The 27,012-nt window shown below is 36.2% G+C and overlaps 1 protein-coding gene across 4 annotated transcripts; it reads right to left on the bottom strand.

Moving 5' to 3' along the window:
* Positions 1-835: 835 nt before the first annotated feature.
* On the bottom strand, positions 836-22,856 carry NMD3 (NMD3 ribosome export adaptor). 4 transcript variants are annotated; one of them, XM_034439074.3, is made up of 17 exons: positions 22,685-22,847; positions 22,455-22,509; positions 21,155-21,242; positions 20,462-20,596; positions 18,289-18,385; positions 17,855-17,935; positions 14,302-14,430; positions 13,256-13,346; positions 12,824-12,902; positions 11,736-11,832; positions 10,832-10,949; positions 9,922-10,067; positions 7,332-7,444; positions 6,506-6,578; positions 5,168-5,274; positions 3,622-3,692; positions 836-2,797 (listed from the first exon to the last, which is right to left on the bottom strand). In XM_034439074.3, exons 3-17 carry the CDS (start codon positions 21,196-21,198, stop codon positions 2,664-2,666), a joined length of 1,515 nt encoding a protein of 504 aa, XP_034294965.1. In that variant the 5' UTR covers positions 21,199-21,242; positions 22,455-22,509; positions 22,685-22,847; the 3' UTR covers positions 836-2,663. The 4 variants fall into 4 exon arrangements, with proteins under 4 accessions (XP_034294965.1, XP_034294966.1, XP_034294967.1 ...); XM_034439075.3 differs by having other exon boundaries at positions 22,704-22,840; XM_034439076.3 differs by lacking the exon at positions 22,455-22,509 and having other exon boundaries at positions 22,704-22,856.
* Between the last annotated feature and the right edge of the window lie 4,156 nt (positions 22,857-27,012).

The following is a 27,012-nucleotide window of genomic DNA, read 5'->3' as shown; positions in this document are numbered from 1 at the left end:
GTGTCACAACTATCACTGCAAAATGTGTCATGGCTATCAGTAGGTGGCTTTTCGGTAGATGAATTTTCTATATTTATGTTTCTATTGTTTACTTTAACCCTCAGGGAGACACAAAATCAAAGCAAATAAATCCCATTCTATAGTCACTAGAAACCCTGCAGATTTCGCATTTAATCCTGCAATTTTTATAGGAATTGTCTGTTCATTTCAGTCATAACAGAGTAAAATATTTAATTAGCTGTCCTATTAACAAATGTTATGTGTTGCAGATATAACCATACATTATGAGTCATATGTAGGTCTGCCAGCAGCCTGCGGAGATGGCAGCAGAGTCAGACAGTGAGGAGGCTGGGGAGGATCATGGGCCAGTCCTGGAGTCTGGGGAAGGCTCGGACAGTAGGCTGTCTTTGCATAATATATAAGTACAATTTAATGAATCATGTCTCACTGAATTACTGCAATTGTTATTGTTCACACAACGTAACTAAAGCACATATTAGCCTATCACATTTTCATCAAGTGTTTGTGTGAATGTGACAGATAATCCCCATGTAGCAAACACAATTGGGATTGGCAACTGCATTGGTAGATGTTGCAGTCACTAAATATAAAGTGCAATTTTACCTTTCCTTTTTTCGCAAGGCAACAATGCATTCTAATGAACATATAGCTGAGATTAATTATGCTTCAGTGCTAAGAACGTTTTCATGAATACATTATAGACTTTGATGAAAATAAAATGGATCATGCAGCATTGATGCAGAACAAATATATACATCTGATTAAGAGTGTACAAGATATGAGATGAAATTGAAACATAGTATCAACGATGAGCTCAATCTTGACATATTTTAATGAAGAAAGGTAGTTATTACCAAAACAGTGAAAACAGCATTTACAAATTCATTGTAAAAGTAGCAGTGTAATTTCTAAAACTTCTTTGATGTAACATCTGCTCTACATTTAGAGAGAAATATTACTACACTACATTTAGAGTGAAATATTACGGAGATGTAAATAATACAAATATCCAAATAGCATTATATGGATTGAGAAATGCATTTCTTTTACTACAAAAACTCTTTTAGCAATGATACCATTTCTATTTAATTACTCTGAAAAAAGTTATTGTATACCAATCTTGTATGAAATCATTTTATGGCGTGTTGTCCTTATTTAGGGGAATTGTTTGTTTTTTTAATCACTGAAAAGCTATTTGATACTCCCTCAACTCAAGGGAGAGATCTTGAAATGCAACAGAAAAAAAATTGTTTGTGTAGACTCCTTCCCCAAACTATGTCACACCTGTAAAATAATTGATTTGGCAAGGACAAAAGTTCTAGATTTCCCCATTCTGCTTTCATAAACACACTTTCTTACATGTCTATGTAAGACCACAACCACTTGTCAAATCTCATTGCATAATTAAATGGTATCTGTAATCATAAATTAGCATTCTAAAAACTGTTCCTGGACATGTATAATCAACTTATGGAAGTAAAAAAAAAAAAGACTTCTTTGATGTTCTTTAAAGATTAGCTGGAACAGATAATGACATATCAAGAAAGCAGATACAAAAGCAGTTAGCATTTTCTATACCATAAAAATATTGTCATCTTAATACAGCATATTTTTAAAAAATGTTTTTATATGGTTTGTGTCTACTTCTAACTTCCATCAATGAGAGTATGTTGCACAAATAAAAAAAAATACAAAGAAAGTACTTCAGACCTGCAATACTGATGCACCTTTTTACCTCATGAACATATTTCTAACCTCAACAGAAGGCTTAAGAATTATGTCCTGTTGGAGAAGTTAAACAGAGTTTACACCAGCCTGACCATTCTTTACCTGTCTGGATTTCAACTGCCATTATTCTGAAAGAACTGAAGGACACAAATATAGTTCTAAATATTTGGAATATTACCTGGTATGCTTAACTGTGGGGTTCATGTATCATACTATCCCCCTAACTCTAACCTAACCATGGTTTACTAATTCACACAGTCCAGTGGTGGGTTCCTACCGGTTTGCACCAAATTGGGCGAACTGGTAGCGGCGGCGGGAGGCTCCGCCCACATCCCCGGACACTTCTGCGCATGTGCAGAAGTGATGTGCGAGTGTGCGCGCACGAGCGAACCAGTAGCGACAGGATTTGGAACCCGCCCCTGATACAGTCCTAAACCATAAATAAATTTTAGAAATTACAATAGCTGGGGAAGAAGAGAAATGACATTTCATGGAGCATGATGTTATAATGCAAATGATATGCATTAAATAAATTATACCATAATTATAATCTATGTCTTTACATTATCTGCATTTCATAATTTTATGACTCATATATTTTGACACTTATGTCATAAAGCATACTAAACTATCAAATCTCATTCAAACTTACTGCAACATGTTGAATCAGGTTTTTTTGTTTACACTCTAAAGAAATTTAAATCATTTTCAAATAATATGAATAATCTTGATTCAAATTGTTTCACTTCCTAATTTGAATTTGAACTTCATTCATTTGCCAGCTGTAAGATATGTATTTAAAGGACCAGTTTATTTGAGATTTGTTAATACCTATCAACACCAACAGCCTCAAGAACAGATATTGAAATTATTAAAATAGTAGGAAATATACCAATTTAGCAAGATCTCCTAACTTATCCCATCAGCATATTGGCACCTTCTCCCCCTGTAGCATCTTCAGATATCTGAAGGTCTTCAAGCATTTCAGTGAGACTGATTTGGGGAATGCTCTCATCATCTATGTCACTCTCTACTGGTATCACTGGATCTACAATATAAAAACATAACATATAGTCTACAAAGAAATTATTACAGGATCAAACACCATGGCTCTCTGCAGGGCATAGAATATTACAATCTTAAAGATTGGTAACGTGTATTTCTACGAGGTTTTATTTTATTTTATAAAATAAAATAAAAATACTGTGCTATCTTTGCATTATCTATCATATAAATGTTTATGAAGAGAACCATAAAATAAACTAACCAATGGTAAATTCTTACAAAGCCTTGTTGCCAAATTTATTATAAAACAAAGGACATTATTTTAGAAATGGATATGTGCATAATGATCTGTGTTTGTAATTTTGACTCTGTGGACACCCATGTCTGGAGAAACCCATGGGAGAAACCCAAGAGCCAATGTATCCTTATTGCTGTTATAATCTATTGAATTAATCCTAGCGTCTGGTGACTGCAGAGACAAGTATTTTTGGCAATATTTTCAGAAGTGGTTTGACAGTTCCTTCTTTCTAGGGCTGAGTGACAGCCCAAAGTCACCCAGCTGGCTTTCATAGTCACCCAGCTGGTTTCATGCCTAAGAGAGATTAGAACTCTCAGTATTCCAGCTTCTAATACAGCCTCTTTAACGACTATGCCAAATTAATTATCTTAATCTTCAGACAGTTTAAAAAATGTTGGCAATCGAATAGAGGTAGGCAAATCACTAATTATCAAACATGTCTTAGCAATAAAGCTAATTTAAGAAAAATATGACCTCTATTCCTCATGAATTGCAGGTTCTATAGATGCAATATTCCCTAACATTGCAGTGTTCAAGAAGAATGAAATTATTTCAGCTGGGAAACTTACTTTTATAAATATTGACATTTTTTCTAATTGTTTCATCTTCTTCTAGATCTTCTAAGAAGTCTTGGTATTGTCTGTAAAAAATATCACATTGGAAATAAAGTCAGCATTTTTCCCCACCCAGAACTATGCATTCTATATTAATTACATGCACATGCAAATAACATGAAAAAAACCAAATATTTGGCTCAAAGGCATGTTCTATAACTGTTACAAACATATTAAATTCCTGTTCCATATGAACCTATTCTACGTATACAGTGTTCTGAGAAAAATCAGTTTCAAAAATTGGGCAGGAAAACCAAATACAATGTTGGTGATCTTCAGTCTTTAATTTAGTTAGTTACATCCATCAGCTCTTAAACTGGGTTTAATACATGCTAGTTTACACTACACTAAGCCACAATTTGTTTCAACAGTGGCTTTATACTAAGCTACAATTGGCTAATGATAACTGGTGAATTAGGAATGGGTACTTTGCAAAATGTACTGCTGCACATGAAGCTGCATCTGTGTGGCTGTTCTGAAAACTTTTCATAGCTCTCTATGATTATAGGCATAGAAACATTTCCTTTGGTGAAGTAATCAAGTGAACAGGTTACAACACAAGTGTTAAGGTAATGATGATTTAACAGCTGACCAGCTGCTGTAATGCTGTAAACTGATATGATGCAATGAGAATGAGTCAGCAGGGTTATCACTTTAAGAGGCTATGTAAGAGAGGCCCTGTGAGGGCAGTCTCTCTCTCCTCATGTTCTATCTCCATTGTAGTTCTCCATGTATTTCTCTCCGTATAGAGTTGAAGATTGATTGATTGCCTGGCTTTGCTTAGAACGTGTATGTATATAGATATGACTTGTAGATAAACCACTGTTTGAAAGACAAAAGCTCTGTGTACTATATTTTGCTCCTGGGTTGTCTCAAACTAGCATTCACACTGTGCACACTCTGAGACAACAAGCAAATAAACAAGACAGCCAGAGAAACCCCTAAACACAGCTGTACCAATCTTCCAAACGATAGAGTTGCTTTAATATGTTTAGGAGTGCTTTGTGTCAATGCTTTGCAAAAGGTTTGCTTCTGCCAATGTGCTTTGCAGGGTGCTCTTTTCAAAAATTTTGCATAGCCTTACCGGCTAGATCAATTTGTTTCTGAGTAAAAATAATTGAGATTGTATAATAAGCTAAACCAAAACCAAGCAACCTAAATTCAACGTGCAAATTCAATCAAAATGGACATCAAGAGATAGTAGAGGTGAATAAGCTCTTTCCTGGCATTTGTGTTTTTGCTGCTCTAACTTTAGTGAAAGAACAGAGCACAATTTAAGATTCCTAGAGTTTCCCATTTTATTTAATTGTAGCTCAAATACATTAACTTCAATTTTTATATTCTTTAAACTTTGTGAGACTTCATTTATAAATGCATATGTCATGTAGATAGTTCTCACACAGATCTTCTGCAAGCAACTTAAACTGGGAGCACAAGTAAGCAGATTAAGCTGGTAAAATAAAAACAAAGCATAAAAAAGGAGATTAAAAGAATTCATAACCTTTCATCATCGGTATCCATGTTATCTCGGTCTCTTTGTAATTCTTTCAGTTTCCAATTTCTGCGACGTTGACGCTTGGTGCGATCGTAACTTTTTTTAATCAAAATCTATGAATGGAGCAGGGGAAAAAAATAAGCCCAGATTAATACTGTCTACAGAAAAATATTGAGATCTCCTGGAAATCCATTTTTATTAAATAGTATATTTGTAAATAATTTCACTAAAACTATTATTAGAACTGCCATTTTGGTTCTTTGCAGTGCAAAATGCAAAACCAATTGTTTATCGAAAGCATTTTTATTTTTCAGATAAAAATAAAAAAATCCTGCTACAGCAGTTTCCAAAGAAAATGATTAAAAGTGACTGCTTATGTTATACCTTCTCTATATACTCCAGCTACTTCACATACAGTGCAGATTATGAGCCAATATTTTGACCAAGAGTAGATGTGACAGGAAGTAGTAAGCTTGTTAAACATATGTCTATACTAGTCTATTCTATACCCTTAATTTGATCCTGGAAAAAAGAAATGACTTAAAGTATAAACAAGAAGACAACGGAGTGTATTAAAAACATTTAAAAAATAAACTAGAAGCGGGAACTTTAAAAATTAGCATTTGGAAATGACTACTCAAGATGTCTGAATCTAAGATTTTTAGGTCATGTATAACCTTGGGGACTCATATGCTCTCTCTTATACAACAAGGATATACTTGAAAGAGAAAGTATTGGCCCAATTTTAATTGTAAATTAAATTAAATTTTAATGTGATTTTTTCATACAAACATGTAAAATTCACAGACACTTCGGGGAGACAGAATGATCATGTTTAAGACGTGGAGAAATAAAAATGGATATAGTGCTTGTTAGAGAACTGGGGCACAAAAGAAAAACAAATATAATTTCTATATCTATCTAAGATAAAATAACATGAAACAAAATTAATTTCTTATGCTATCAAAATATACAAATAGAAAACAAAGGCAAGTCAGAATTCTTGATGTGCATTAAGATGTATTATATATACAATAAATTTTAGAATTCCTAGCCGATATGGGATTCTGTGGACTGTAATCCAATAGATCATATGTTATTTTAATATGATTTTAGTATGTTTGTACGGTTTTTAAATTTAAGTCACCTAGAGACAGTATTGTAGGACATGTGGCTATATAAATGGAACAGAAGAAATCAATTAATTAAATAAGAAGCAAAACAAAACTAAAACTGTCAAATTTGAGAATGGAAGCATATGCCACAATCTATGAATGTTTAATCTATGAGTGTTTTTAACTTTAAGAAATGACTTGTTTAAAGAAAAAAAAAATCAAACCATACCACATCAGGAACATTATGGGGATTCATCTTATTTGCATATTCATCATTCAGATTACAATTAACCAAATCAAAGCTAGAAAACAAAAATATGAAAAACATGTATTAATTATATATTATTCTATAAATCTTAACAAGTGTTATTTCCATAACTAAGTAATAATTTTAATTAGCAATTTTATGATGTTTGTGTGTCTATATTTTTCTTGACTGTACACCGCCTTGAGTCCTACGGGAGAAAGGCGGTATAGAAATATAATAAATAAATAAATAAATAAGATTACTATAGAGTAGAATGGAGAACATTCACAACAAGATTAAGTACCATTGAATATTTTCATGAAAAATTCAAAATGTGTCATTATGCAAATAACCAGAATAGTAACAAGAGGGGAGACTTGACAGAATCTGTATCTGACAGTTTTCCAAAGCATATAAAAATACCGAAGCCCAATGTCTTTTGATCCAAGACTTTAGAGACCCCATAAAGCTTTCTTTCGCTTTCTTTCTAGAAGCAAATGCAGTTTCTTGCTGCAGCAATATCCCAAAGGAGACATGTTAATGTAGGTTGTAGACATTGGAGTCCAAACATGGACTAGCAAAAGGAATCTGGTATAAAAGTGCAAAGATAAAGCACTGTAATGTTTTCTATTGTTTACCAATGAGCATTCAATCGGGCACGATGGAAAAAACTGACTGAAATCCTTGCATAATTTGGCTGCCCAATAACTTTGTTTTCAACTCTTCTCTCTCCCATTTAATTTTATCGTGTATATCAACCATAACATTGTATGTGTAGAGAAAGATATATATAAAGAATATTACAAACCCCAATACAAGATCTCCAGGATTCAGAAGATGCCCCAAGTGAGTACGACAGAAATACTGATGGTCTGTATTCAATTCTGATGTTTTCTGAACCCAGGCTTCCGCAAGGATATGCTTAGAAATGTCAAAATAAAAGGAGTACATACATGAAAAGTAGCTCATTAACCGAAGCAAAACAATTACAAATTACTTTCTAGCCTAATGATTCAATCTTTCTAAGCTACATTGAGTATTTTCACATGTAGATTTTCAAGCAATGCACATTTGTTCATCACCCATTTAGCAAACGCTGCTGTACACGTGAAATCCACTATATGCTGAGTGTACTTTCACATGTGGCTTTTCAAATAATATAACGAAGTCATTTTGTACAATATATTAGGGATGCTAAATCAGGGGTCTCATTTAGCTTGACGCTGAACTGCAAACTAAAGTAACAAAATAATCACAATGCATATATTATTAACTTGTACATCCCAAAGTAAAGCTTTGTTTGATCGTTAATAAGCCAAGCTGAAGCTGTTCTCCTAGAGAAATCTGTGTTGTGGTATTAACTCATAGGAAGCGAAGCCAAAACTTTTCTTTTAGAACTGGTGGTTCTCTGTGGAAACTTGGAAAATATATGCTTTCTTGGCAGAACCCTGGGAAAAGGAGGGCAAGTGTTTTTTCCTTTATTTAAGAGCGGCGTAGTGGTTAGAATGCAGTACTGCAGACTACTTCTGCTGATCACAGGCTGCCTGCAGTTTGGCAGTTCGGGTCTCACCAGCTCAAGGTTGACTCATCCTTCCATCCTTCCGAGGTCGGTAAAATGAGGACCTAGATCCGTGATGGTGAATGTATGGCACGCGTGCCAGAGGTGTCACGCAGAGCCCTTTCTGCGGGCACACCAGTCATTGCCTAAGCCCAGCTTCACCACACACGCACCTCTCACTGGCCAGTGGGTCTCTGCCGCACATGCATGGGGGGGCGGGGTGCATGTGAGGGATGTGCATGCGCAGGGATGGGACACATGCTCCGGGTGCTCCCATTGCAGCTGCACCCCCCTCCCCCCGTACCCCATTTTGGGCCTGGAAGGCCTCCTGCACCAACCTGGAAAGCAAAATAGGGCATGGGGTGATGTGCACACATGTGCAGGGGAGGGGTGCATGCGCAGGGGGGTGCTCAAATTGCATTTTTGGGTTTGGGCACACATGCATGCATTTGTGTGCGCCCACATGCGCTTTGGGCACTCGGCACCAAAAAGGTTAACCATCACTTACCTAGATTGTTGGGGGCAATATGCTGACCCCGTAAACTGCTTAGAGAGGGCTGTAAAGCACTGTGAAGCGGTGCTATTGCTATTTCAGCACAAATCTAGCTCTACTGCTCCAGGAGTTAGGCAAAAAGGGGCATTTTAGGTGCAGCGGCTGAAGCTTTAGCATATCTTTTTTCCCCTGGCCTTTGGCTTCCTGGGCATTCTGCCCTTCTTTTGGGTGGGTGGGGCTGCTTTATATTATAGTGTGCCCCTGGAGCCTCCTGGCTGTTTGGACCTTCCTGCAGGATAGCTGCTTTTCCCCTGCTGTGGAGGTTTCCTAGCATTCAGCCCTTTCTAGCATTCAGCATGAATGCCCTTCCTAGCATTCAGCATGCTTCCCCATACCCTGAGGCAGTCCTGTGCTTGTTACTTGTGACTCTCTTAATGACCCATGAGTTCATTTAATGACTATAAGAGGAATTGCCAGGATTGTAGTTGTTGAGTGAAGTGATCCTGTAATGTACCACTTAATGACTGCTTCGTTCAACAACCAATTCTGGTCCTAATTGTGGTAATTAAGCAAGGAATACCTGTACTTAAATCTAGAATGTTACTCTTCAGCGTAAACTTGCTTATGTTAGACAAGAACAATTATAGTAATTTACAGCATATGTCTCTTTTTAAGACTAATTGTATCACATTTATTGTCATGACATCATTGAAAATGAAGTGTTTTCATATATTTCTAAAGAAAGCAAAGAAACATATTTTCATAAATGCAAAGATTGTGGTGCAAGTTGTTTTCCTAAATAAAAGTATTCTAATCACACCCCTAAATTATAAAATCCAAAGTTTTTCATAATTTCAATAATCTGAATACCTGATCTGAAATTATTGATGATTAATTGCAAAATATTCCTTATTTTAAAGGATTTACCCTATGACAAATCTTGGATCAAGCCTTTAAAAAAGCAAAAAAGATTATAGGAATAATCCTGAGCATAACTCTGTGGATGAAATTATGATCTTCTTGGTAGTGTTATTCCACCTGCTGAAGTTAATCTAAATTAAGTATGCCCCTGATTAATACTTATTATTTCCTTGTTTGTTTTGTTTTTCTAGTTTTTAATATTTTTACAATTAATGATAGTGGTTTTACTATCCAAAGTCACTTTTGGTGAGATAACTATATAAATTAATTATATAAAAATAAACAATATTTAAATCATTCTGAAGAATCAAGGACTTCATTGGTACTATCATACTTATATGCAATATACCTGCAAAGTGAAACAATGTTAATCAGGAATCAAAATTTACTCAAGCTTCTAGCAGAGAACCAAACAAATATGCTTACCTTATTGGATTTCATGCCTGCACCAGCATTTTGCTTCTGTTCATAGGCCCTACTGATATCCATTACAATAAATTCTTCTAACTGTTTTGGATGAAACAAGCTATTAAAAGGATGGCGCCAATAAGTATTTCCATCTATTTCTGCAACTGAAAGAGCAAAAGAAGAAAATAGGAACCAGATCAGATATTTATGAATCAATTGTCGACATTTCTGGATATACATGCTGATATGGTATTCTGGTTAGTAACCTGATGTTGGTGAAGTAGTTTGTAGGCTTTGAATGGGGAAATAGAATGGACAAATTATGAAGGAATCACAAGCAAGTATTTCTTTTAGTTAACTTCTAATGTCTTGGAAATTCAGACAGCTGGCAACCTAGGACTCTAGCTACTAAGAGAAAATATGAGATCCAAATTGTTCATTCACAGTTTAGTTGTAGATTTGCATATAATACCATGACTGGATGAGTTCATTTCAAGATTTGCCTTTCTGGGTTTTGGGTCCTTTTGATTTCAACGGGAAAACTCTTGTGAAAAATCTTGAATGACACCATGCCTATGATCAGAATCTAATAATCTGTTTTAAAATAGATGTAAGGTGGTATCTAGTTAGCAGGTTTTCATTTATTAAATTACTTAATTATCAATTTACGTTTTTAAACTTTTGAAAAACATGTTTTTCATTTTTTATATTTTCCTTTTAAAAATTTAGTTTCCTTGAATCCGCAATCTTGAAAACAATACTCTCACATGTCAAAGATACACATATTTTCAACTGTAGCTTCAAACCTTAAAAATAGTTCAGTTTTTTTTAAAGGCTTTAGGACTGTATTTAAATGAAGATTCATACCGAGTGTTTATTATTGGTATTTTATGATTAGAGTTTACAGAGAAAATATCAACAAACTTACTTTGAAGAGTACTTGGATCAATGATGTGAATGGCACTGGTTACCCGGATACAGATGCAGATCTGGCTCATGTTACCAAGGCTTTGAGCCAGTTTTGGTGATAAACACACAACATTGTCCTGCAAATGAAGAACAGAAACAAAAAATGGTATTTATTTCAATTTTCTATCTTAAACTGTTTTAATAAATCCTGAAAGACATCTGCAGATCAGAAAACTACACTGATATGTTTCCGAGTATTAAAGAATTATTGAAATAAGGCAAAGAATTAATTAATATCAGCTCATTAATGCTAAATGGAGATTTAAATAGTATTAAAATAGATTTGTTTAGATTAACTTAATCACTGCCTGCTAAGTTGATCATGTATATACGCACACATATAATTTTTAAATTTTATATAGTTGCTGCTACCGACTATATAGTTGGAAGAACATTCAATTGAATTCAACTGCACTTACTTATTAGATTTCATACCAAATACTGTACTGACATTAAGATGTAAGCCAGGAATGAAAAAAAATTATCTGAAGCTGGTAGAACACAGGTTCCATCATCTGACTCCTAGTTAATGTAGTCTGACTAAAATTAAACGGAATCTTGGAAGAGCCACAGATTATCCATCTCTAATAAATGCAAATAATTAATGCTTTTACAGGGATCCCGTATTCAGAGACCATTGGACAGTTAAGTTCTTTTTATCTCATAGTGAATAGTATCCAATATATGCTGCCCAATGTTGCTCAAAGCCACCCAAGGTCACTTGAGAGTGAATTAAGTGACATATAAATGAAATAAATAAATACATGCGCAAGAATAAATATAATTTATTCTAAGGAACATCCCACTCCAGGCAAAAAGTATGTGTAGTTTTTCAGTGCCTAATCCATAAAGACAGAAAATACCTTGCATACTGGAACAATCTCAACAGAGAAAGTGCTTTTGTAATTATATGTATTGCTGTGAATGTCATGAGAAATCAAACGCTGTGATGATTTAATTCTGAAATTTAAAAAAAATGACAAACTCAAATCAGAGCAAATAAGGCTTTAGGTATAATTCATTTTTTCAAAAAAAAACAACCCATGGTTTTCTGAACAAATCATGGTGGCCTGGCTTGTAGACAAAGCCCAGCCATAACGAGCAGTTCCTCATAAGCTTACAACAAACAAATCATATTTTGGATTAGATTTATAGATGAATTATATTTTACAATAAAAATCTCTCCCTCCCTACCCTGTAAAATAAGGTAAGGCCCATTCACAATTACAAGTCTAAATCTTGGTTGTATTACTTGAATCACTTCTAGTTTGTAAAAGTGAAAATTGAAAGAGGACATTTAAAAAGAATCAACATTCTCCAAAGATATAAACTATCATCTCCACAATGGTTAATACTTGAACCATTCCGACTGTTAAATATTCATTAAAAAGTAAAACTGCAAGGATCTCATTCTAATAGTAATTTTCGAAGTATAAGCTTTCCCTCTTTCCAAAAGATATAAGAAAAGCTTGAAAAATAAAATGCAAGAACATGTATTGGATTTTGCTTCCATGATATGAAAATATAACTTTATTTATTTTATTAAATTTATATGTTGTGCATGTCACTTGTAAGGTGACTCTCTGTGTCTTATCTTGAAAGGAGAAGTCTTCTTCCAATTACATTTTACTGTTCTTGTTCAGGAGTTTGTCAGATCTGGTGTTTCACTCTATTTCACTCTATTTCTATTCTCATTATTGGAATTGTAATACGTAGATCTTCAAATAAAGTATCAGGCAAACAAGACTATACTTGAATATGAGTATGTCTGTTATGGGTTGTTAAGGATGTTCTGGACTACATCAGAAAATAAATCATGTGTATGGACTTCCCCCCCCCACAAAAGTTTGACAACTTGGGGTTTGTCTAACTTTTTTCAATATGTGTACAATGCCTTAAACAACTATGCACAATTTAACAACTATGGACAATTTAAAGAACAAAGACTTACCTACAAGGTACAGTACACTGAAGGAAGTCCACCATTTTCTGAGCATGCTGTTTGGAAGCAAAATAGAAATCCAGACCATCTGTAGGTACATAATTGAAATTGAAATGAAGACTTATTTATAAGGGATCTTATTTTCCTGGATTTTTGTGAAAAGCTGTTTTGATATTTTCATAGACTAATGTAAATTGAGTTCTTTATATAAAATTGTTAAGAAAATTTTAATTCTATTCTAAAAATAGTTAGGCAACAATGTAAATTTATTTATTTAACAAACAAACAATAATCCTCAACTGACTTTCCTGTGTGATCCAGTTTCTTTAAAAAGCAAGCATTCTATTCTTGAGTACTAGTAACTCATGTTATTAGTATTGAGATGCCAATCATTCAGACACCAAGAGCTTTACATAAAGAATGTAAAAGCATATTACTTACCATGAATCTCTTTGATCCGAAGAGTGTTCTGGTGAAGCCTGTGCTTTAAAATTAATTGCTCTAAATAATAGAACGTCTTTTTATGTAGAGTCTATAAACAAAACAAAATTTATACATAGATTGTGCTTATATTCCTGCAAAGGGATTAAGGGTATTAAAAAAAAAAGACCATGAGAGCTATCATTTCACTTGAAATCCGAAACTCTGTGCCCATACAAATTATAAAGGCAGGAATAAATATATAGACCAAAATAAATAAATAATAAATAAAGATCAAGGGTTCGGGCAGCAGACCCGCGATCCCCTTCCTGATTCCAAACATGGGGTGTGTGCAGAGACCCCAAAAAAGTGCACCGTGTTTCAGGCGGCAGGTCTGGCCAGGAGGAAAGAGAAGAGTCTGCTGAGAAGGAGGACGGGGGCACGCGGCTCTGCAATGTGCAGAAAAACACTTTTAGGCGTCAGCGCTACAATCTCTTCCCTGAATCCAAAGCACTTCCCAGTTCCCCCCTGCACATTGCAGGGGAACTGGCCGCTACCTGAAGCGCGACTCTTGATGTTTGCATTTTGGAATCCGGGCAGCGATGGCTGGAAAGGAGGAACGTTTCCCTTTAGGGGCTCCCATTCAGCTCGGCTTGGCTCCTGGGCGCAGAGAGGGTTAGGCAGCGGCGGCTCCTCACATTGCTGGAGAGTGAAGTCAGCGCGGCCAGAGGGGTGACCAGCCGCAAATCATGGCACCCGCCTTGTTCCCCAAAGCTGCTGGGCAGATTCTCCCCACCCAGTCCCGAAGAGGGAGGGTTGTTCGTCAGGCTGTGCCCCGACCCAGATCCCTGCCACCTGGAAATGGCCGAAGGGTGGGGGCCGGCGGGTGGGCGGGGCTACATTTGGCGTATAAGACGCACCCAGATTTTCACCCCCTTTTTGGGGGTGAAAAGGTGCGTCTTATACACCGAAAAATACGGTACATTTCTACACATCAGATGAAATCCTAGCAGATGAACTATGTCTTCAGCATTCACTATTAGTGATATATATGCACATATACACACCTTTTGCCTAACTTGAACCACTGCTTTCCAGAAGTCCTTAGCTTCAACTCGATGGCAGTCTTCACACATTTGTGACTGAACAATATACTCTACTACAAAGATTTGCTGAAGAATTGCACCATTCATTACCTAGGTGAGAACAAGTAAGATTTGCCACCTTGAGTCAACTGGCAATTAGGTGATTTTACAAACTCATTGAATAAATAAATCTCTCCCTAATTTTTTTCCTTCTTCAAAACTTATCCAATGTGTAGTTTATGGTTGTCATTTTTTCTTCTGCTAGAAGAAGGCTTTCATAAACGATGAAATATCTGGAAACCATGTACTACAACAAATAATTAAAAATTCATTTACCCTACAGAAAAAACAACTTGAGGGGAAATATCTTCAAATGTTAAACAATCTTCAACTATTATAAGGGGTGTTATATAGAAGACAGAGTGGATTTATTCTCTATTTTACAATCAAGGGAATACTTTTCATAGAGAACAAGACTGGATTAAATTTAGAAGGGAATACTTTCAGTCCAGACATTAGGAGGAATTTATTGATTCAGCATAACACAATGATGAGTTTTCTTTTGCTGAAATTCTTCAACCAACAGATGATTGGTAATCTGTCAGAGATACTATAATGGAACCTCCTGTCAACCCTGAAGCTGACCTGACCGAGGTCATTTTGGAGCCCCAGTGTGGCAATAGCCTGCATTAAGTAGGGACTGGGAAAGATGACAATACTATGAATGGACATATTCCCAGGCCCTTCCCCTAAATACTACTACTGATAGGAACTAGGAAGTGTGTCTTTTCCATCTAAGCTCCTACCCTTCTGTCTCCTAAAGTTTGGCAAACCTGAGATAAGATTGGATAATTGCACATTAGAAGGTTGACTTGGTGCCAGCTTGGTTTTAATCTGCTTTAATATATATGTAATATTATACATTGTCTTAACTTTTGATTGACAGCTCCCCAGAGTTGGTTAGATAATGGACAGCGATATAAATATTTTAATTAAATAAATGAGTAAAAAAAATTATCAAACAATCTATGATAAAAGATAATATCTTTAGTGATGTACAGTCATGGCCGTAAATGTTGGCACCCCTGAAATTTTTCCAGAAAATGAAGTATTTCTCACAGAAAAGTATTGCAGTAACACATGTTTTGCTATACACATGTTTATTCCCTTTGTGTGTATTGGAACAAAACCAAAAAAGGGAGGAAAAAAAGCAAATTGGACATAATGTCACACAAAACTCCAAAAATGAGCTGGACAAAATCACTGGCACCTTTTCAAAATTGTGGATAAATAAGATTGTTTCAAGCATGTGATGCTCCTTTAAACTCACCTGGGGCAAGTAACATGTGTGGGCAATATAAAACTCACACCTGAAAGCAGATAAAAAGGAGAGAAGTTCACTTAGTCTTTGCATTGTGTGTCTGTGTATGCCACACTAAGCATGGACAACAGAAAGAGAACTGTCTGAGGATTTGAGAACCAAAATTGTGGAAAAATATCATCAATCTCAAGGTTACAAGTCCATCTCCAGAGATCTAGATTTGCCTTTGTCCACAGTGCGCAACATTATCAAGAAGTTTGCAACCCATGGCACTGTAGCTAATTTCCCTGGGCATGGACGGAAGACAAAAATTGATGAAAGGTGCCAACGCAGGATAGTCTGGATGGTTGATAAGATGCCCCAAATAGGTTCCAAAGCAATTCAAGCTGTCCTGCAGGCTCAGGGAGCATCAGTGTCAGTGCGAACTATCCGTCGACATTTAAATGAAATGAAACGCTATGGCAGGAGACCCAGGAGGACCCCACTGCTGACACAGAGACATAAAAAAGCAACACTACAGTTTGCCAACATGTACTTGAGTAAGCCAAAATCCTTCTGGGCAAATGTCTTGTGGACAGATGAGACCAAGATAGAGCTTTTTGGTAAAGCACATCATTCTCCTATTTACCGCAAACGGAATGAGGCCTACAAAGAAAAGAACACAGTACCTACAGTGAAATATAGTGGAGGTTCACTGATGTTTTGGGGTTGTTTTGCTGCCTCTGGCACTGGGTGCCTTGAATGTGTGCAAGGCATCATGAAATCTGAGGATTACCAACGGATTTTGGGTCGCACTGTAGAGCCCAGTGTCAGAAAGCTGGGTTTGCGTCGGAGATCTTGGGTCTTCCAGCAGGACAATGACCCCAAACATACGTCAAAAAGCACCCAGAAATGGATGGCAACAAAGTGCTGGAGAGTTCTGAAGTGGCCAGCAATGAGTCCAGATCCCAATCCCATTGAACACCTGTGGAGAGATCTTAAAATTGCTGTTGGGAAGAGATGCCCCTCCAATAAGAGAGACCTGGAGCAGTTTGCAAAGGAAGAGTGGTCCAAAATTCCGGGTGAGAGGTATAAGAAGCTTATTGATGGTTATCGGAAGCGACTGATTTCAGTTATTTATTCCAAAGGGTGTGTAACCAAATATTAAGTAAAGGGTGCCAATGATTTTGTCCAGCCCATTTTTGGAGTTTTGTGTGACATTATGTCCAATTTGCTTTTTTTCCTCCCCTTTTTGGTTTTGTTCCATTACACACAAAGGGAATAACTATGTTTATAGCAAAACATGTGTTACTGCAATACTTTTCTGTGAGAAATACTTCATTTTCTGGAAAAATTTCAGGGGTGCCAATATTTACGGCCATGACTGTATATGCAGATTGAGAATAATTACTCTGTTTGAATTTAAGACTGTGTGGAGGAATCAGGAGATGCTTATGATATGAATCTACTACAAAGAAAGGATTCCTTAATGTTTTATTGGTCTGCATATACTCCAAATCTATACATCTTTCTTGGGAAATGAGATGTTTTGTAATTTATTTGTTTAGAATAACCTTTGTATACTGCCCAATTTCAAAAGACATTGCAAAACTGTAACTACAACCTAAGTCCATCATCTACATAAAAATCTCATGGGAACAATCTAGCTTTCAGAGCTTTGTGAATCACAGACAAGATGGACATTCATTCTACTTCCCAATACGAAGTGTTTTTTCTACTTAAAGTGACCCAGTTCCTACATACTTAAATTGATATGAAATGGGTATCCTGACAAGCCTCCTGAGAATCAATGCACAGTGTGTGCCACTTCTGGTTAGGAGAGACAGTCCATGCACACCAAGCCATGTATGACTTTAAACGTTAAAAACAGTATCTTGGAAGTTATCAGTATACATTGCAGCAATTTCAGTACATACATCACACAATTAAACTTACTTCCCCAATCAGCAGCCAAGCTGCTGCGTCCAGATCCAACTGTACCTCTGAGTTATGTTTAAGGCCAGCCCCTTGGAGACAGCTTTATAACAGTCCAACCACAAAGGTTATGGAATATACTGTACACTCTAAGAAAATACATTTAGTGCACGTAAATCATTAGAAATGTAACAAGTCATGAACAAGAACACCCTCAAATTTCCCTAACTAGCATAACTTGGGTTTCGTATAAAGCATATTAATTCTGTCATTTTGAAAAAAAAAAAAAAGTTTACTTGCCTCTTTTTGTATAGTCAACTTTACTTTAAGTCTTTTAGAGTGTGGTTCAGTCCATACAAATCCTGCATCAATCAACCGAACCTATTCAGAGGAAACAGCATGATTATCATATGAATGCTCAAAAAGGCAAAACATAACAGAGACGGAAACATATTCACTCAAGTTTAGCTTTTAACTAATGTTACCACGAGTAAAAGTACACATGGTTTCTGTATATAACAAAATAAACTCAGTGCATGTTATAGTAACCTAGTTTAAATCATTTGTTTTCAAGTGTGTTGGTACATAGCGACTAGGAATTCTGGATTTTGGAAGTAGCAAAAAGTTGAAAAAAGGCTGAGAGATACTTCTGGGTACTGAATTTTTGTTCAAGAGTGATAGCAGTATCCAACTTAACTAAAATTCATACAAAAATAAACATATGCATGACTAACCTTACTAAGAGAAGCCTTAATTTTTTTAAGGCATAATGAAAGAAGTTCTCTTGATTCCAAGGCACACTGTAGCCAAGCTGCTGGTGGTTGAAGATATCTAAAATATAAAGAAAGGGGAAAAAATAAATAAACCGAACTCCACTCCCTACCCCCAGCCGTCAGTTTTGATAACACAGGTGCATAACACTTTTTATTAAACATAAAAATATGTTTAATATGTAATGGACATCAGCAGGACTTTTAATATGTAACAATTACTAATTTTATTTAATAATTAAATAAAACATTTTTTATAGCACAATCTTAAAAAGTTCCACTGAATTCACAAAGTTTATTTTATTTTTTAATTACATTATTTGAATCTAAATCCGACCAGTAATACAATCAACAGGCTTTTCTATCAGCAATATATCCCATTACATAAATCTTTGTATTTAAATTCAGAGCTTAATTTACTCTGGATGAATATGGTGATAATGAGGGTAAAGATTTTTATTTATTTGATTTGTTTGCCACCCATCTCGCTTTGAGGTAGACGCTTTGAGGTGATTTATCATCATACAATATTTCTACTTGGCTTGAGGAAGCAAGGCAAAGCCAGGCAATTGAGAAATGCAAATGTCAAAACACAAAAATTCCAGACATAAATTAAAGCTAGTTGTATAAAAAACAGAGTGGTCCATTCCAGCACTGTATGTCCATTTCAGGAAATATATCTTCTTCAGCAGAAATAACCTGTGATGTTTTGAAAGCAGTTTCTAATTAAAACCAATACCTATATTGACTAACAAATAGAAGCCTGCTGAGACTTCTGCTGCCCTTTTAAAGATCAAAATGTGCCTAGTATAAGTACACATGCGTTTGTAATTGATGTATGCATAAATATATTCTAAGGTTTTGAAAAATATAAATTGTGATTAGAATTCCAAAACGTACAGGTGCTCTTTGCTTTGCAATAGCCTGTTTAATGATTGTTCAAAGTTACAATGGTGCTAAAAAGTAACTTTACAACTGGTCTTTGCACTTACGACCGTCACAGCATACCTGGGGTCATGTGATTGAAGCTGGGTGCTTCATAACTCGTAGGCATTTACGACCAGTGCAGTATCCCCCAGTCATGTGATTGCAATTTGCGCACTTCAAGCTGGTTTCAACCAAACGAAAGCAGTACAATAGCATGTTATAGTCATGTGCTATCTTGCTTAATGACCAGTTGTGATTCACTTAATAATGGAAATGGAAGTGAAGTTATAAGCCTATTGAGAACAAGTGATGTTTTGCTTAGCGGTGGAATTACAGGTCTCAGTTGTGGTTGTTCAGTGAGGACTACTTGTTTCAGGAAAACTGCTAAACGGTGCCAGGTGTGTTATGATTCAGCAGAAGTGAAATCCAAAACACACTGGCTGTTTCAGGTTTTGGCCAAAAGAAAATCTGTAAGAGTATTATTGGCAATGGTCTTTCCTCTTCTGCATGTCTGATAAATCAATCTGTTCTCCTATTTACTAGCCCATTTCTTTTTTTCAGTTGCTGCCAAATTTGGCTTCAAGCACGGTTATCATTTCAACCAGCCTATTTGCTCCTTTTTCAATATTTCCAATGTCTTCCTCTCTTAACAATCCCTTAGCAACACACACTATTGTTGCTATCCCTGGTTTTTTTTCTGATTCTGAATGAAAATTTCTGACAGAATATGAGATTTAGTCTCTTAATCAGATCAAATATGTTTTACCCTAATAAAGGTGAACTGAAAAAACTAAATTTTCAACGGGAAATTATTATTGTAGTTTGTGTACAATACAGCTACTAACGTAACTGATCTACATAGCACCATCCTTATCAGAAATGTTTTAGAATTTGAGCTAACAGTAAACACTTCAGTAAAAAAAATACTGCTATTTCATTTCTTGGTACAAGATTTTTGGTAATTCAGTAAACTTCAAATCTACATTTAATCAGAAGCAAAAGAAAATTAGCTAGTCATTTGCACACAACATTAAACAGACCCTATGATTTTCCAGGTTTGATACATATACTTGCTGGCAAGTGGAACTAAGTGGGAGTGCTTGAGTAGCATATAATAGATTTACAATTCTAATCTAAATTATTTAAAAAATTGGCCTATCGTAACATCAAAATATAGCTGTTAATTTAAAATCTAGAAAGTAGATGGTACCTTTCACACTGTTTGCAGAAATGAACAGTGACTTGCTTAGGAATCCCCTCAGTGATATCCACTTGAGTTCTTAAACAGTCTACACACATGTTGGCTGGGTTTGGTGGGATTGCAATGCCACATTGGCAACATAAGCTATAACACAAAAAATTATCATTAAAATAAAACACATAATTTCTTTATTAAAAAAAGAAAATAATAAAAAATACGTAACTTTGCTTTCTACATAGTGACAAGAGTGCTACACTACTACCAGTACTATACAATTTTGATTCAGAGATTTAAATACCAGGATGGTTTGACTGAAGCCCCACATCAAATCATATTTCGGAATCAAGACAGAAAGCTCCAACTGAACGTTCATGCTCTTGGCACCAATATAGAGATAACTTGTCACTTCATTTTTTCCTTCAATTTTCCAATCTAGCCTACAGACCTGGAATTCTGTGATTGCCATTGTCTACTATTCAAATCTATTTTGGCACAGGCACTGATTTTTGCACTGCTTAAAAATCATTATAACACCCTGATTTAATAGTCATATAAGCAAGTTTGTCATCTAACAATTTGTTTCAATATGCAATGATAGTCTGATTATAGTGTTTTCTGATAGGCAATCCCCTGCATACATTTAATCCTAGGATTTCATATTTTCTGCATGTTTAGTTTGACTTTTAAAGCCATGTTACTCACATGTTCCCCTGGTGAAGGGGAGTATACTCTTTCATATATTCCATTTCTTCTTCCACATGTGATTCTCAAAAGATACAAACACTGACACCTAGTGGAAGAAAGTCAGACCTTGGTAAATGGAGAATGATGAAGGCTAAATCTATCACATTCTAAAATTCTTAAGGTGAGAAGAAATGTGCTTCAATTTCAGTCAAGATATGGAGATTCAATAATTCTATAAAATACCAAGTGTCAAAAGCAAAATGTAAAAGCAATAATTACAGAGCTGGCTTTAGCCACACTATTAGAAACTAAAGAAAGGAACTGAGTTATAGAACCAAATAGAAACAAACTACAATTCAGAATCAGATACCGCTGCTGGGGAAGAGATGTTGGACACTAGTGTGCTTACAGAAATGCCCCATTTTTATTTTTTATTGTTTAAAACGGCAAGTTAGCATTCTGGTAAATCAGTATTTTCTGAATTTTTCATACTCTGCATTATGTCATTATTTGAATAGCAGTTATTTTTTTTAAGAACCATTCAAAATTTATCTATAAAATTTCAAACACGTACTCCATTGCAAAATATTTATAAGAAGCAATACAGACGGTCCTTGACTTACAACAGTTTGTTTAGTGACTGTTCAAAATTATAATGGCGCCGACAAAAAGGAGTTATGACTAATTTTTCACACTTCCCGCTGTTGCGGCATCCCCATGGTCACGTGATCAAAATTCAAATTCAACACTGGGCAACTGACTCATGGTGTGGTGTCGGCCCTGGGTGATGTGATGATCCCCTTTTGCAACCTTCTGATAATGCAAAGTCAACCTAAGAGCCACATTTGGTATGCTATTAATTAGGGACTTTTCTTTCTTAGCTCAACGGCAAAGCAGGCGGTAACAATTCTTCTGAATTTCTAGGCTCATTTCTCATATTTTGGGAAAAGAAAACAGATGGGAGGTTTGAATTTTTGAACTACTGTATAAGGAAGGCAGTGTTTCTGGCCATTTTAAGATGGGCGGACTTCAACTCCCAGAATTCCTCAGGTAACAGGCTGGGCTGAGGAATTCTGGGAGTTGAAGTCCGCCACCTTAACATGGCCACGGTTGAGGCATATTGTTCTAAGGCAGAGGTCTTCAAACATGACAGCTTTAAGACTTGTGTACTTCTACTCCCAGAATTCCTCAGCTAACATGCTGGGCTGGAGAATTCTGGGAGTTGAAGTCCACAAGTCTTAAAGCTGCCAAGTTTGGGGACCTCTGCTCTTAAGGCATGAGAATGATCCTCCCCAGGGAGCACTCTTGTTACACTCACCCTTCTCTCTGTCCTCCTGAGCAGATCCTGGGTTCAACTCCGACGCTACCTGGGGCTGGCGAAGGGAAGGGGTTCATATATCAGCCCATCCCACCCACTTCCAACTGCACGTGGCAGTTGAGCGGTCGCGGGGACGCTAGTCAGCGGCCAGTCTGGTACGAGCCCTCTCGCCATCCCCCCTCCCCTCCCCTCCCCTCCCTCCCCTCCCCAACCGCGCGTTCTGTCCCAACCTGCAAAACAACCGGTCACCTTCTCGATCTTATCCTTCCCTGACAAAGGAACGCTTCACCGCTTACGCCAAATCCTTCCAGAAACGAAGCAACTCTCGCGAGAACGCCAGTTACTCCATTCCCCCCCCCCCCCACGCTTTCTCAAAAAAGGAAAGTAGAAAGTGAGGTGCCCAGGGAAAAGAAATAATCACTTCCGGTTACCCCCCCGTCAGATCCTTTCTAGGCAGGCAAAACTTTATCACCCCGTACAGACCTCGTGGAGGTCCGTACAGTCCGGAGTGTTTGATTGAGATCCGAAACCGTTTTGTGTGCGGGTTTTTTTTTTTTTTTTGAGATTACTTTTACCGAGTTTGAAAGGAAGGCTTGTGAAAACGAAACGCACCAACGGGCCAAAACCGTTACATTAAAAAAAGATAAAACCGTTTCTTCACACAGCTTTTCCTCTTGATGTCAGTCACTTTTGAATAAGTAGCGTTCCTACTAGAAGGCATCCAAGCTCCCTTCCCAGCTCTGTTATTCTATTAACTTATTGCAATATAGTGCAATGTATTGTAGCTGGTTTAACACAATTCATGTTAAATGGCAGCAAATGCAAAGTACCTAATCAAAATAATTGCATTCAGCATAATCTAATAATAACTGATTTGCCATGTTCTGAATAAGACTGCTAAAACCACAACCCCTTTTTTTTGCATCTTCCAGAATTCTGGAGAGAATTCTGATAGTGAATAGAACAGAACAGAACATATGAAACAAGACAAATTCCTTGTGTGTCCAATCACACTTGGCCAATAAAAAATTCTATTTCTGTACTGTACTGTACTATACTATACTATACTATACTATACTATACTATACTATACTATACTATACTAATACTAATACTAATACTAAATACTAATACTAATACTATACTATACTATACTATACCTTTTTTACATCTTCCAGAATTCTGGAGAGAATTCTGATAATTTTATTCACATAAACTATGATGTCAGTCTAATTTAAGAAGGACAACCAGGAAAGAGAATGTTCTTAATATTCCATTGCTCAGTGATGGAACATTGCTTTTATTTACAAAGTACTTTGTTCCAAAGGTAAAAAGGAAGAATAAAGGGTTCCAATATTGTTCGCTTAATAAACCTGGGAAAGCAGTTTGTGTCTGAGCCAAAAGAGCTTCATAAGTGATGGAAACCAGAAGGGACAACTTGAAATATTTGTAGAAGTAACTAGCTGTGAGTATGTTTAGTATTGAAAGTAGATAAAAGATAAAAGTATTGAAATAACTCTGGGGAGATTCTGGTTCAAATCTGCTTTCTGTCAGTGCCATTTCTTGTGTGCCGTTTCTTTGGAAAAGAAAAAAAAAAGGAGCTTTAAGAGGACTATAAAGATGAGTAACAAGTCCAGTGACAAACTGAGAAACCAAAATGAGATATAACAGTAATATACAAGAACTTGGAAGCAAATTAAGAAGGATTATCAAGTATAGGAATAAAGTTAAAAGAGTAAAGCTCAGTGAAGCTAGTGAGGAATGCAAAGTAAGAGGGGATTTTGGGGGAAGGGGACATGACATTTTTAAATAAATAGGTTGGGAAGTTCATCTGTTGCACATGAATGGTTTGATACTTTATTTGCACCTATTAACTCTCAGAAAAGGGAATGGGGTCTTTTCAAGAAGACTCCATATATCAAGAAAAGTTCAAAACACCATTCAATACTAATAAAGATACACTAAAACCCCATATCACTTTAATTAATTTGTATCCCAGGGCATTCAAATTAACATCTCAGTGACTGTCAAGCATAAGTCACAGTGATGCAACAGCTAAAAAAAGCAGCTTTTAGCTCCTGATAAAAGCATTGCATCCAGATAATGAGAAATAATTGTTCTAATGTACTTTTGGAATAGTGTGTCCAGTTTTGTCTTGAAATTAAAAGAAAGATTCAAGCTGAATATTAGGAAGAATCTTCTGAATTTAAAATCCGTTAAGTATATAAAATAATACTTAAAACAATGGTAGACTCCTCTCTGGAGACTTTCAAATATTTCTAAATGGCCACCTGTTATACATATTTTAATTTCTGCGTTGAGAAAAGGATTGGATTAAATGATTTATATGGTTCTATTTGATTTATTCTGATTTTTAGATGGCCAGAGCAAAGTAAGTAATATAAATGATTCCAGCAGGTGGCAGAGGAAGGTTGTTTGAACAGACAAGCCCCCAGTAATCCTTTAAACTGAACAGAATGTTTTCTCAGCTATTCGTAATGTGGGTTCTTTTTACTTATACATTGCAAAGATGTGTGATTGCCAGTCTTAATCAGGGGTGGGTTCTACTTACCTTTACTACCGGTTCACAATGGGATCGCATGTGTGTGTGTGAGCGAAGCATCGCACGTGCGCCAAGCTTCTGTGCATGCGCAGATCGCCTATGATGACATCCGGGGCAGTGGGCGGAGCCTTCCTCCGGTTTTACTAGCGGTTCTTGTGAACCAGTCCGAACTGGGGGCAACCCATCACTGGTCTTAATTGTATCTGCTCATTCTCACACATGCCATAAATGTCATTCATCACCATCTACAGAATCTTTTGAACTATGCTTCTAGTGCATTACACCAAATAATTTTGAATAACCCAGGAGGGAGTGAATCAATTTCTCTTTTCTATTAGAAGACATCAAGGTGTTTTAAAGGGTTCCTGAACTATGTTGAAAGCATACCATGGAGCAATAGTGATGTGTTACAGTGTGGTGATTTACAGTTAATGGACACTATTGTGAAGAAGAGGCATTGGGGCTGACTTAGGAAGTTCTTTGTCCAAGTCCTGGAGAAATAACGATGCCATTTGGTTGATTTTAGTGTAGAAGGGAATTTCTATGTTTTGCTGGTTATTTGCTGTATTTGTTGCTGGATCATTTATAAAACAAGAAATAATTACTGGAGCCAGAAATCTCCATCTCAGACTGGGTATTTCCATAGAAAATCTAATTGATTTTTCACATTCAAGAATATCAGTATGATGTTGCAAGAGCCAAGCTGGGATCTGATTTATTTTGGTGCTGACCATTTAAAAATCTGTTATCATAGTGTTTCTTTTTGCCTAAAACATTAATCAGTTGGCTATGACAACCTGACCCAGGTTGTTAGTAAAAATGTTTCAGAAGCAATTTGCTGGTGCCAGGTTATTAGAAAATACTATAAAAGACCCAACAGAGTTGCTGTGATTTTACACAACAATGCTTAAGCCATAACCTATCATTCAGAAAATATAATATTTTGCTCTGTATAATACTGAAACTAATGCATGTGGCTTGTTAGCTTTTGATGCATTCTGCTTGCCCAACCTCAGATCACAGACTTTTCAAGACCATATCCTTAGACTTCTTGGGCTAGAATAAACTCCAGGCAACTGTTTTGGTGGGATTAGGTTAAACCAATCATATCTGGTAGATGTGATGACTTTGTAATGCATCATGTGGTTGCAAGTTAGCATGTCGTATCCATTTAAGGGTAAGAAATTCATTCAACTAACAATAAGCCAAGCAATAGCAATAGCATTTAGACTTAGATACTGCTTCACAGTGTTTTATAGCCCTAAGTGGTTTACAGAATCAGCATACTGTCCCTAATAATCTGGGTCCTCATTTTACCAACTTTGGAAGGATGGAAGACCGAGTCAAGCAAAGGAGAGAGACAGAGGGACAGTATGCAAAAAATCTTTTCTTCATCTATGTCTTGCCACTTGCCTAGTAGTCAAAGGGTGCAAAGAGATGATGCAGTCTCGAACAACTCTGCATTCTTTTTTCAAATGAACAAGGAAGAGAAAAATTGAAATAGGTGGAAAGATACACCTACTGTAGGAGTGTGCCCATTTGCCCATTTTATAGTAAACATACTCCTAGGTTTGCCCATTTTATAGTAAACATACTTTTTTCTCTTCCTTGAAAGATTAGATAAAAATAGATTATAAAAAGAAATGAAAGTTATGCTGCAACCATACAGTAATATGGTTATACTTACAACTTTTTTTTTTTGGTCTTTTAATGACCCCGTAATCCCTTACATCGGGGTGGAGTCAGGGCAGCTGAATGCTCAAGCAGGAAACCCTATAGTATAGGGCCTATACCATTTCAGACAAGTGACTGTCCAGTCTCTTCTTAACAATCTCAGTGTTGAAACACCCACAACTTTTGAAGGCAAGCTGCTCTACTGGTTAATTGTCTTCACTGTTAGGAAGTTTCTCCTTAATTCCAGGTTGATTCTTTCCTTGATTAGTTTCCATTTTTCTTGTCCTTCTTTCTGGTGCTTTGGAAAATAAATTGACCCCT

The sequence above is a fragment of the Pantherophis guttatus genome, chromosome 6 (genome assembly GCF_059756535.1).
Source record: "Pantherophis guttatus breed Tessera chromosome 6, ASM5975653v1, whole genome shotgun sequence".
NCBI classification, from domain to species: domain Eukaryota; kingdom Metazoa; phylum Chordata; class Lepidosauria; order Squamata; family Colubridae; genus Pantherophis; species Pantherophis guttatus.
This window is presented reverse-complemented; position numbering and strand designations above follow the sequence as displayed.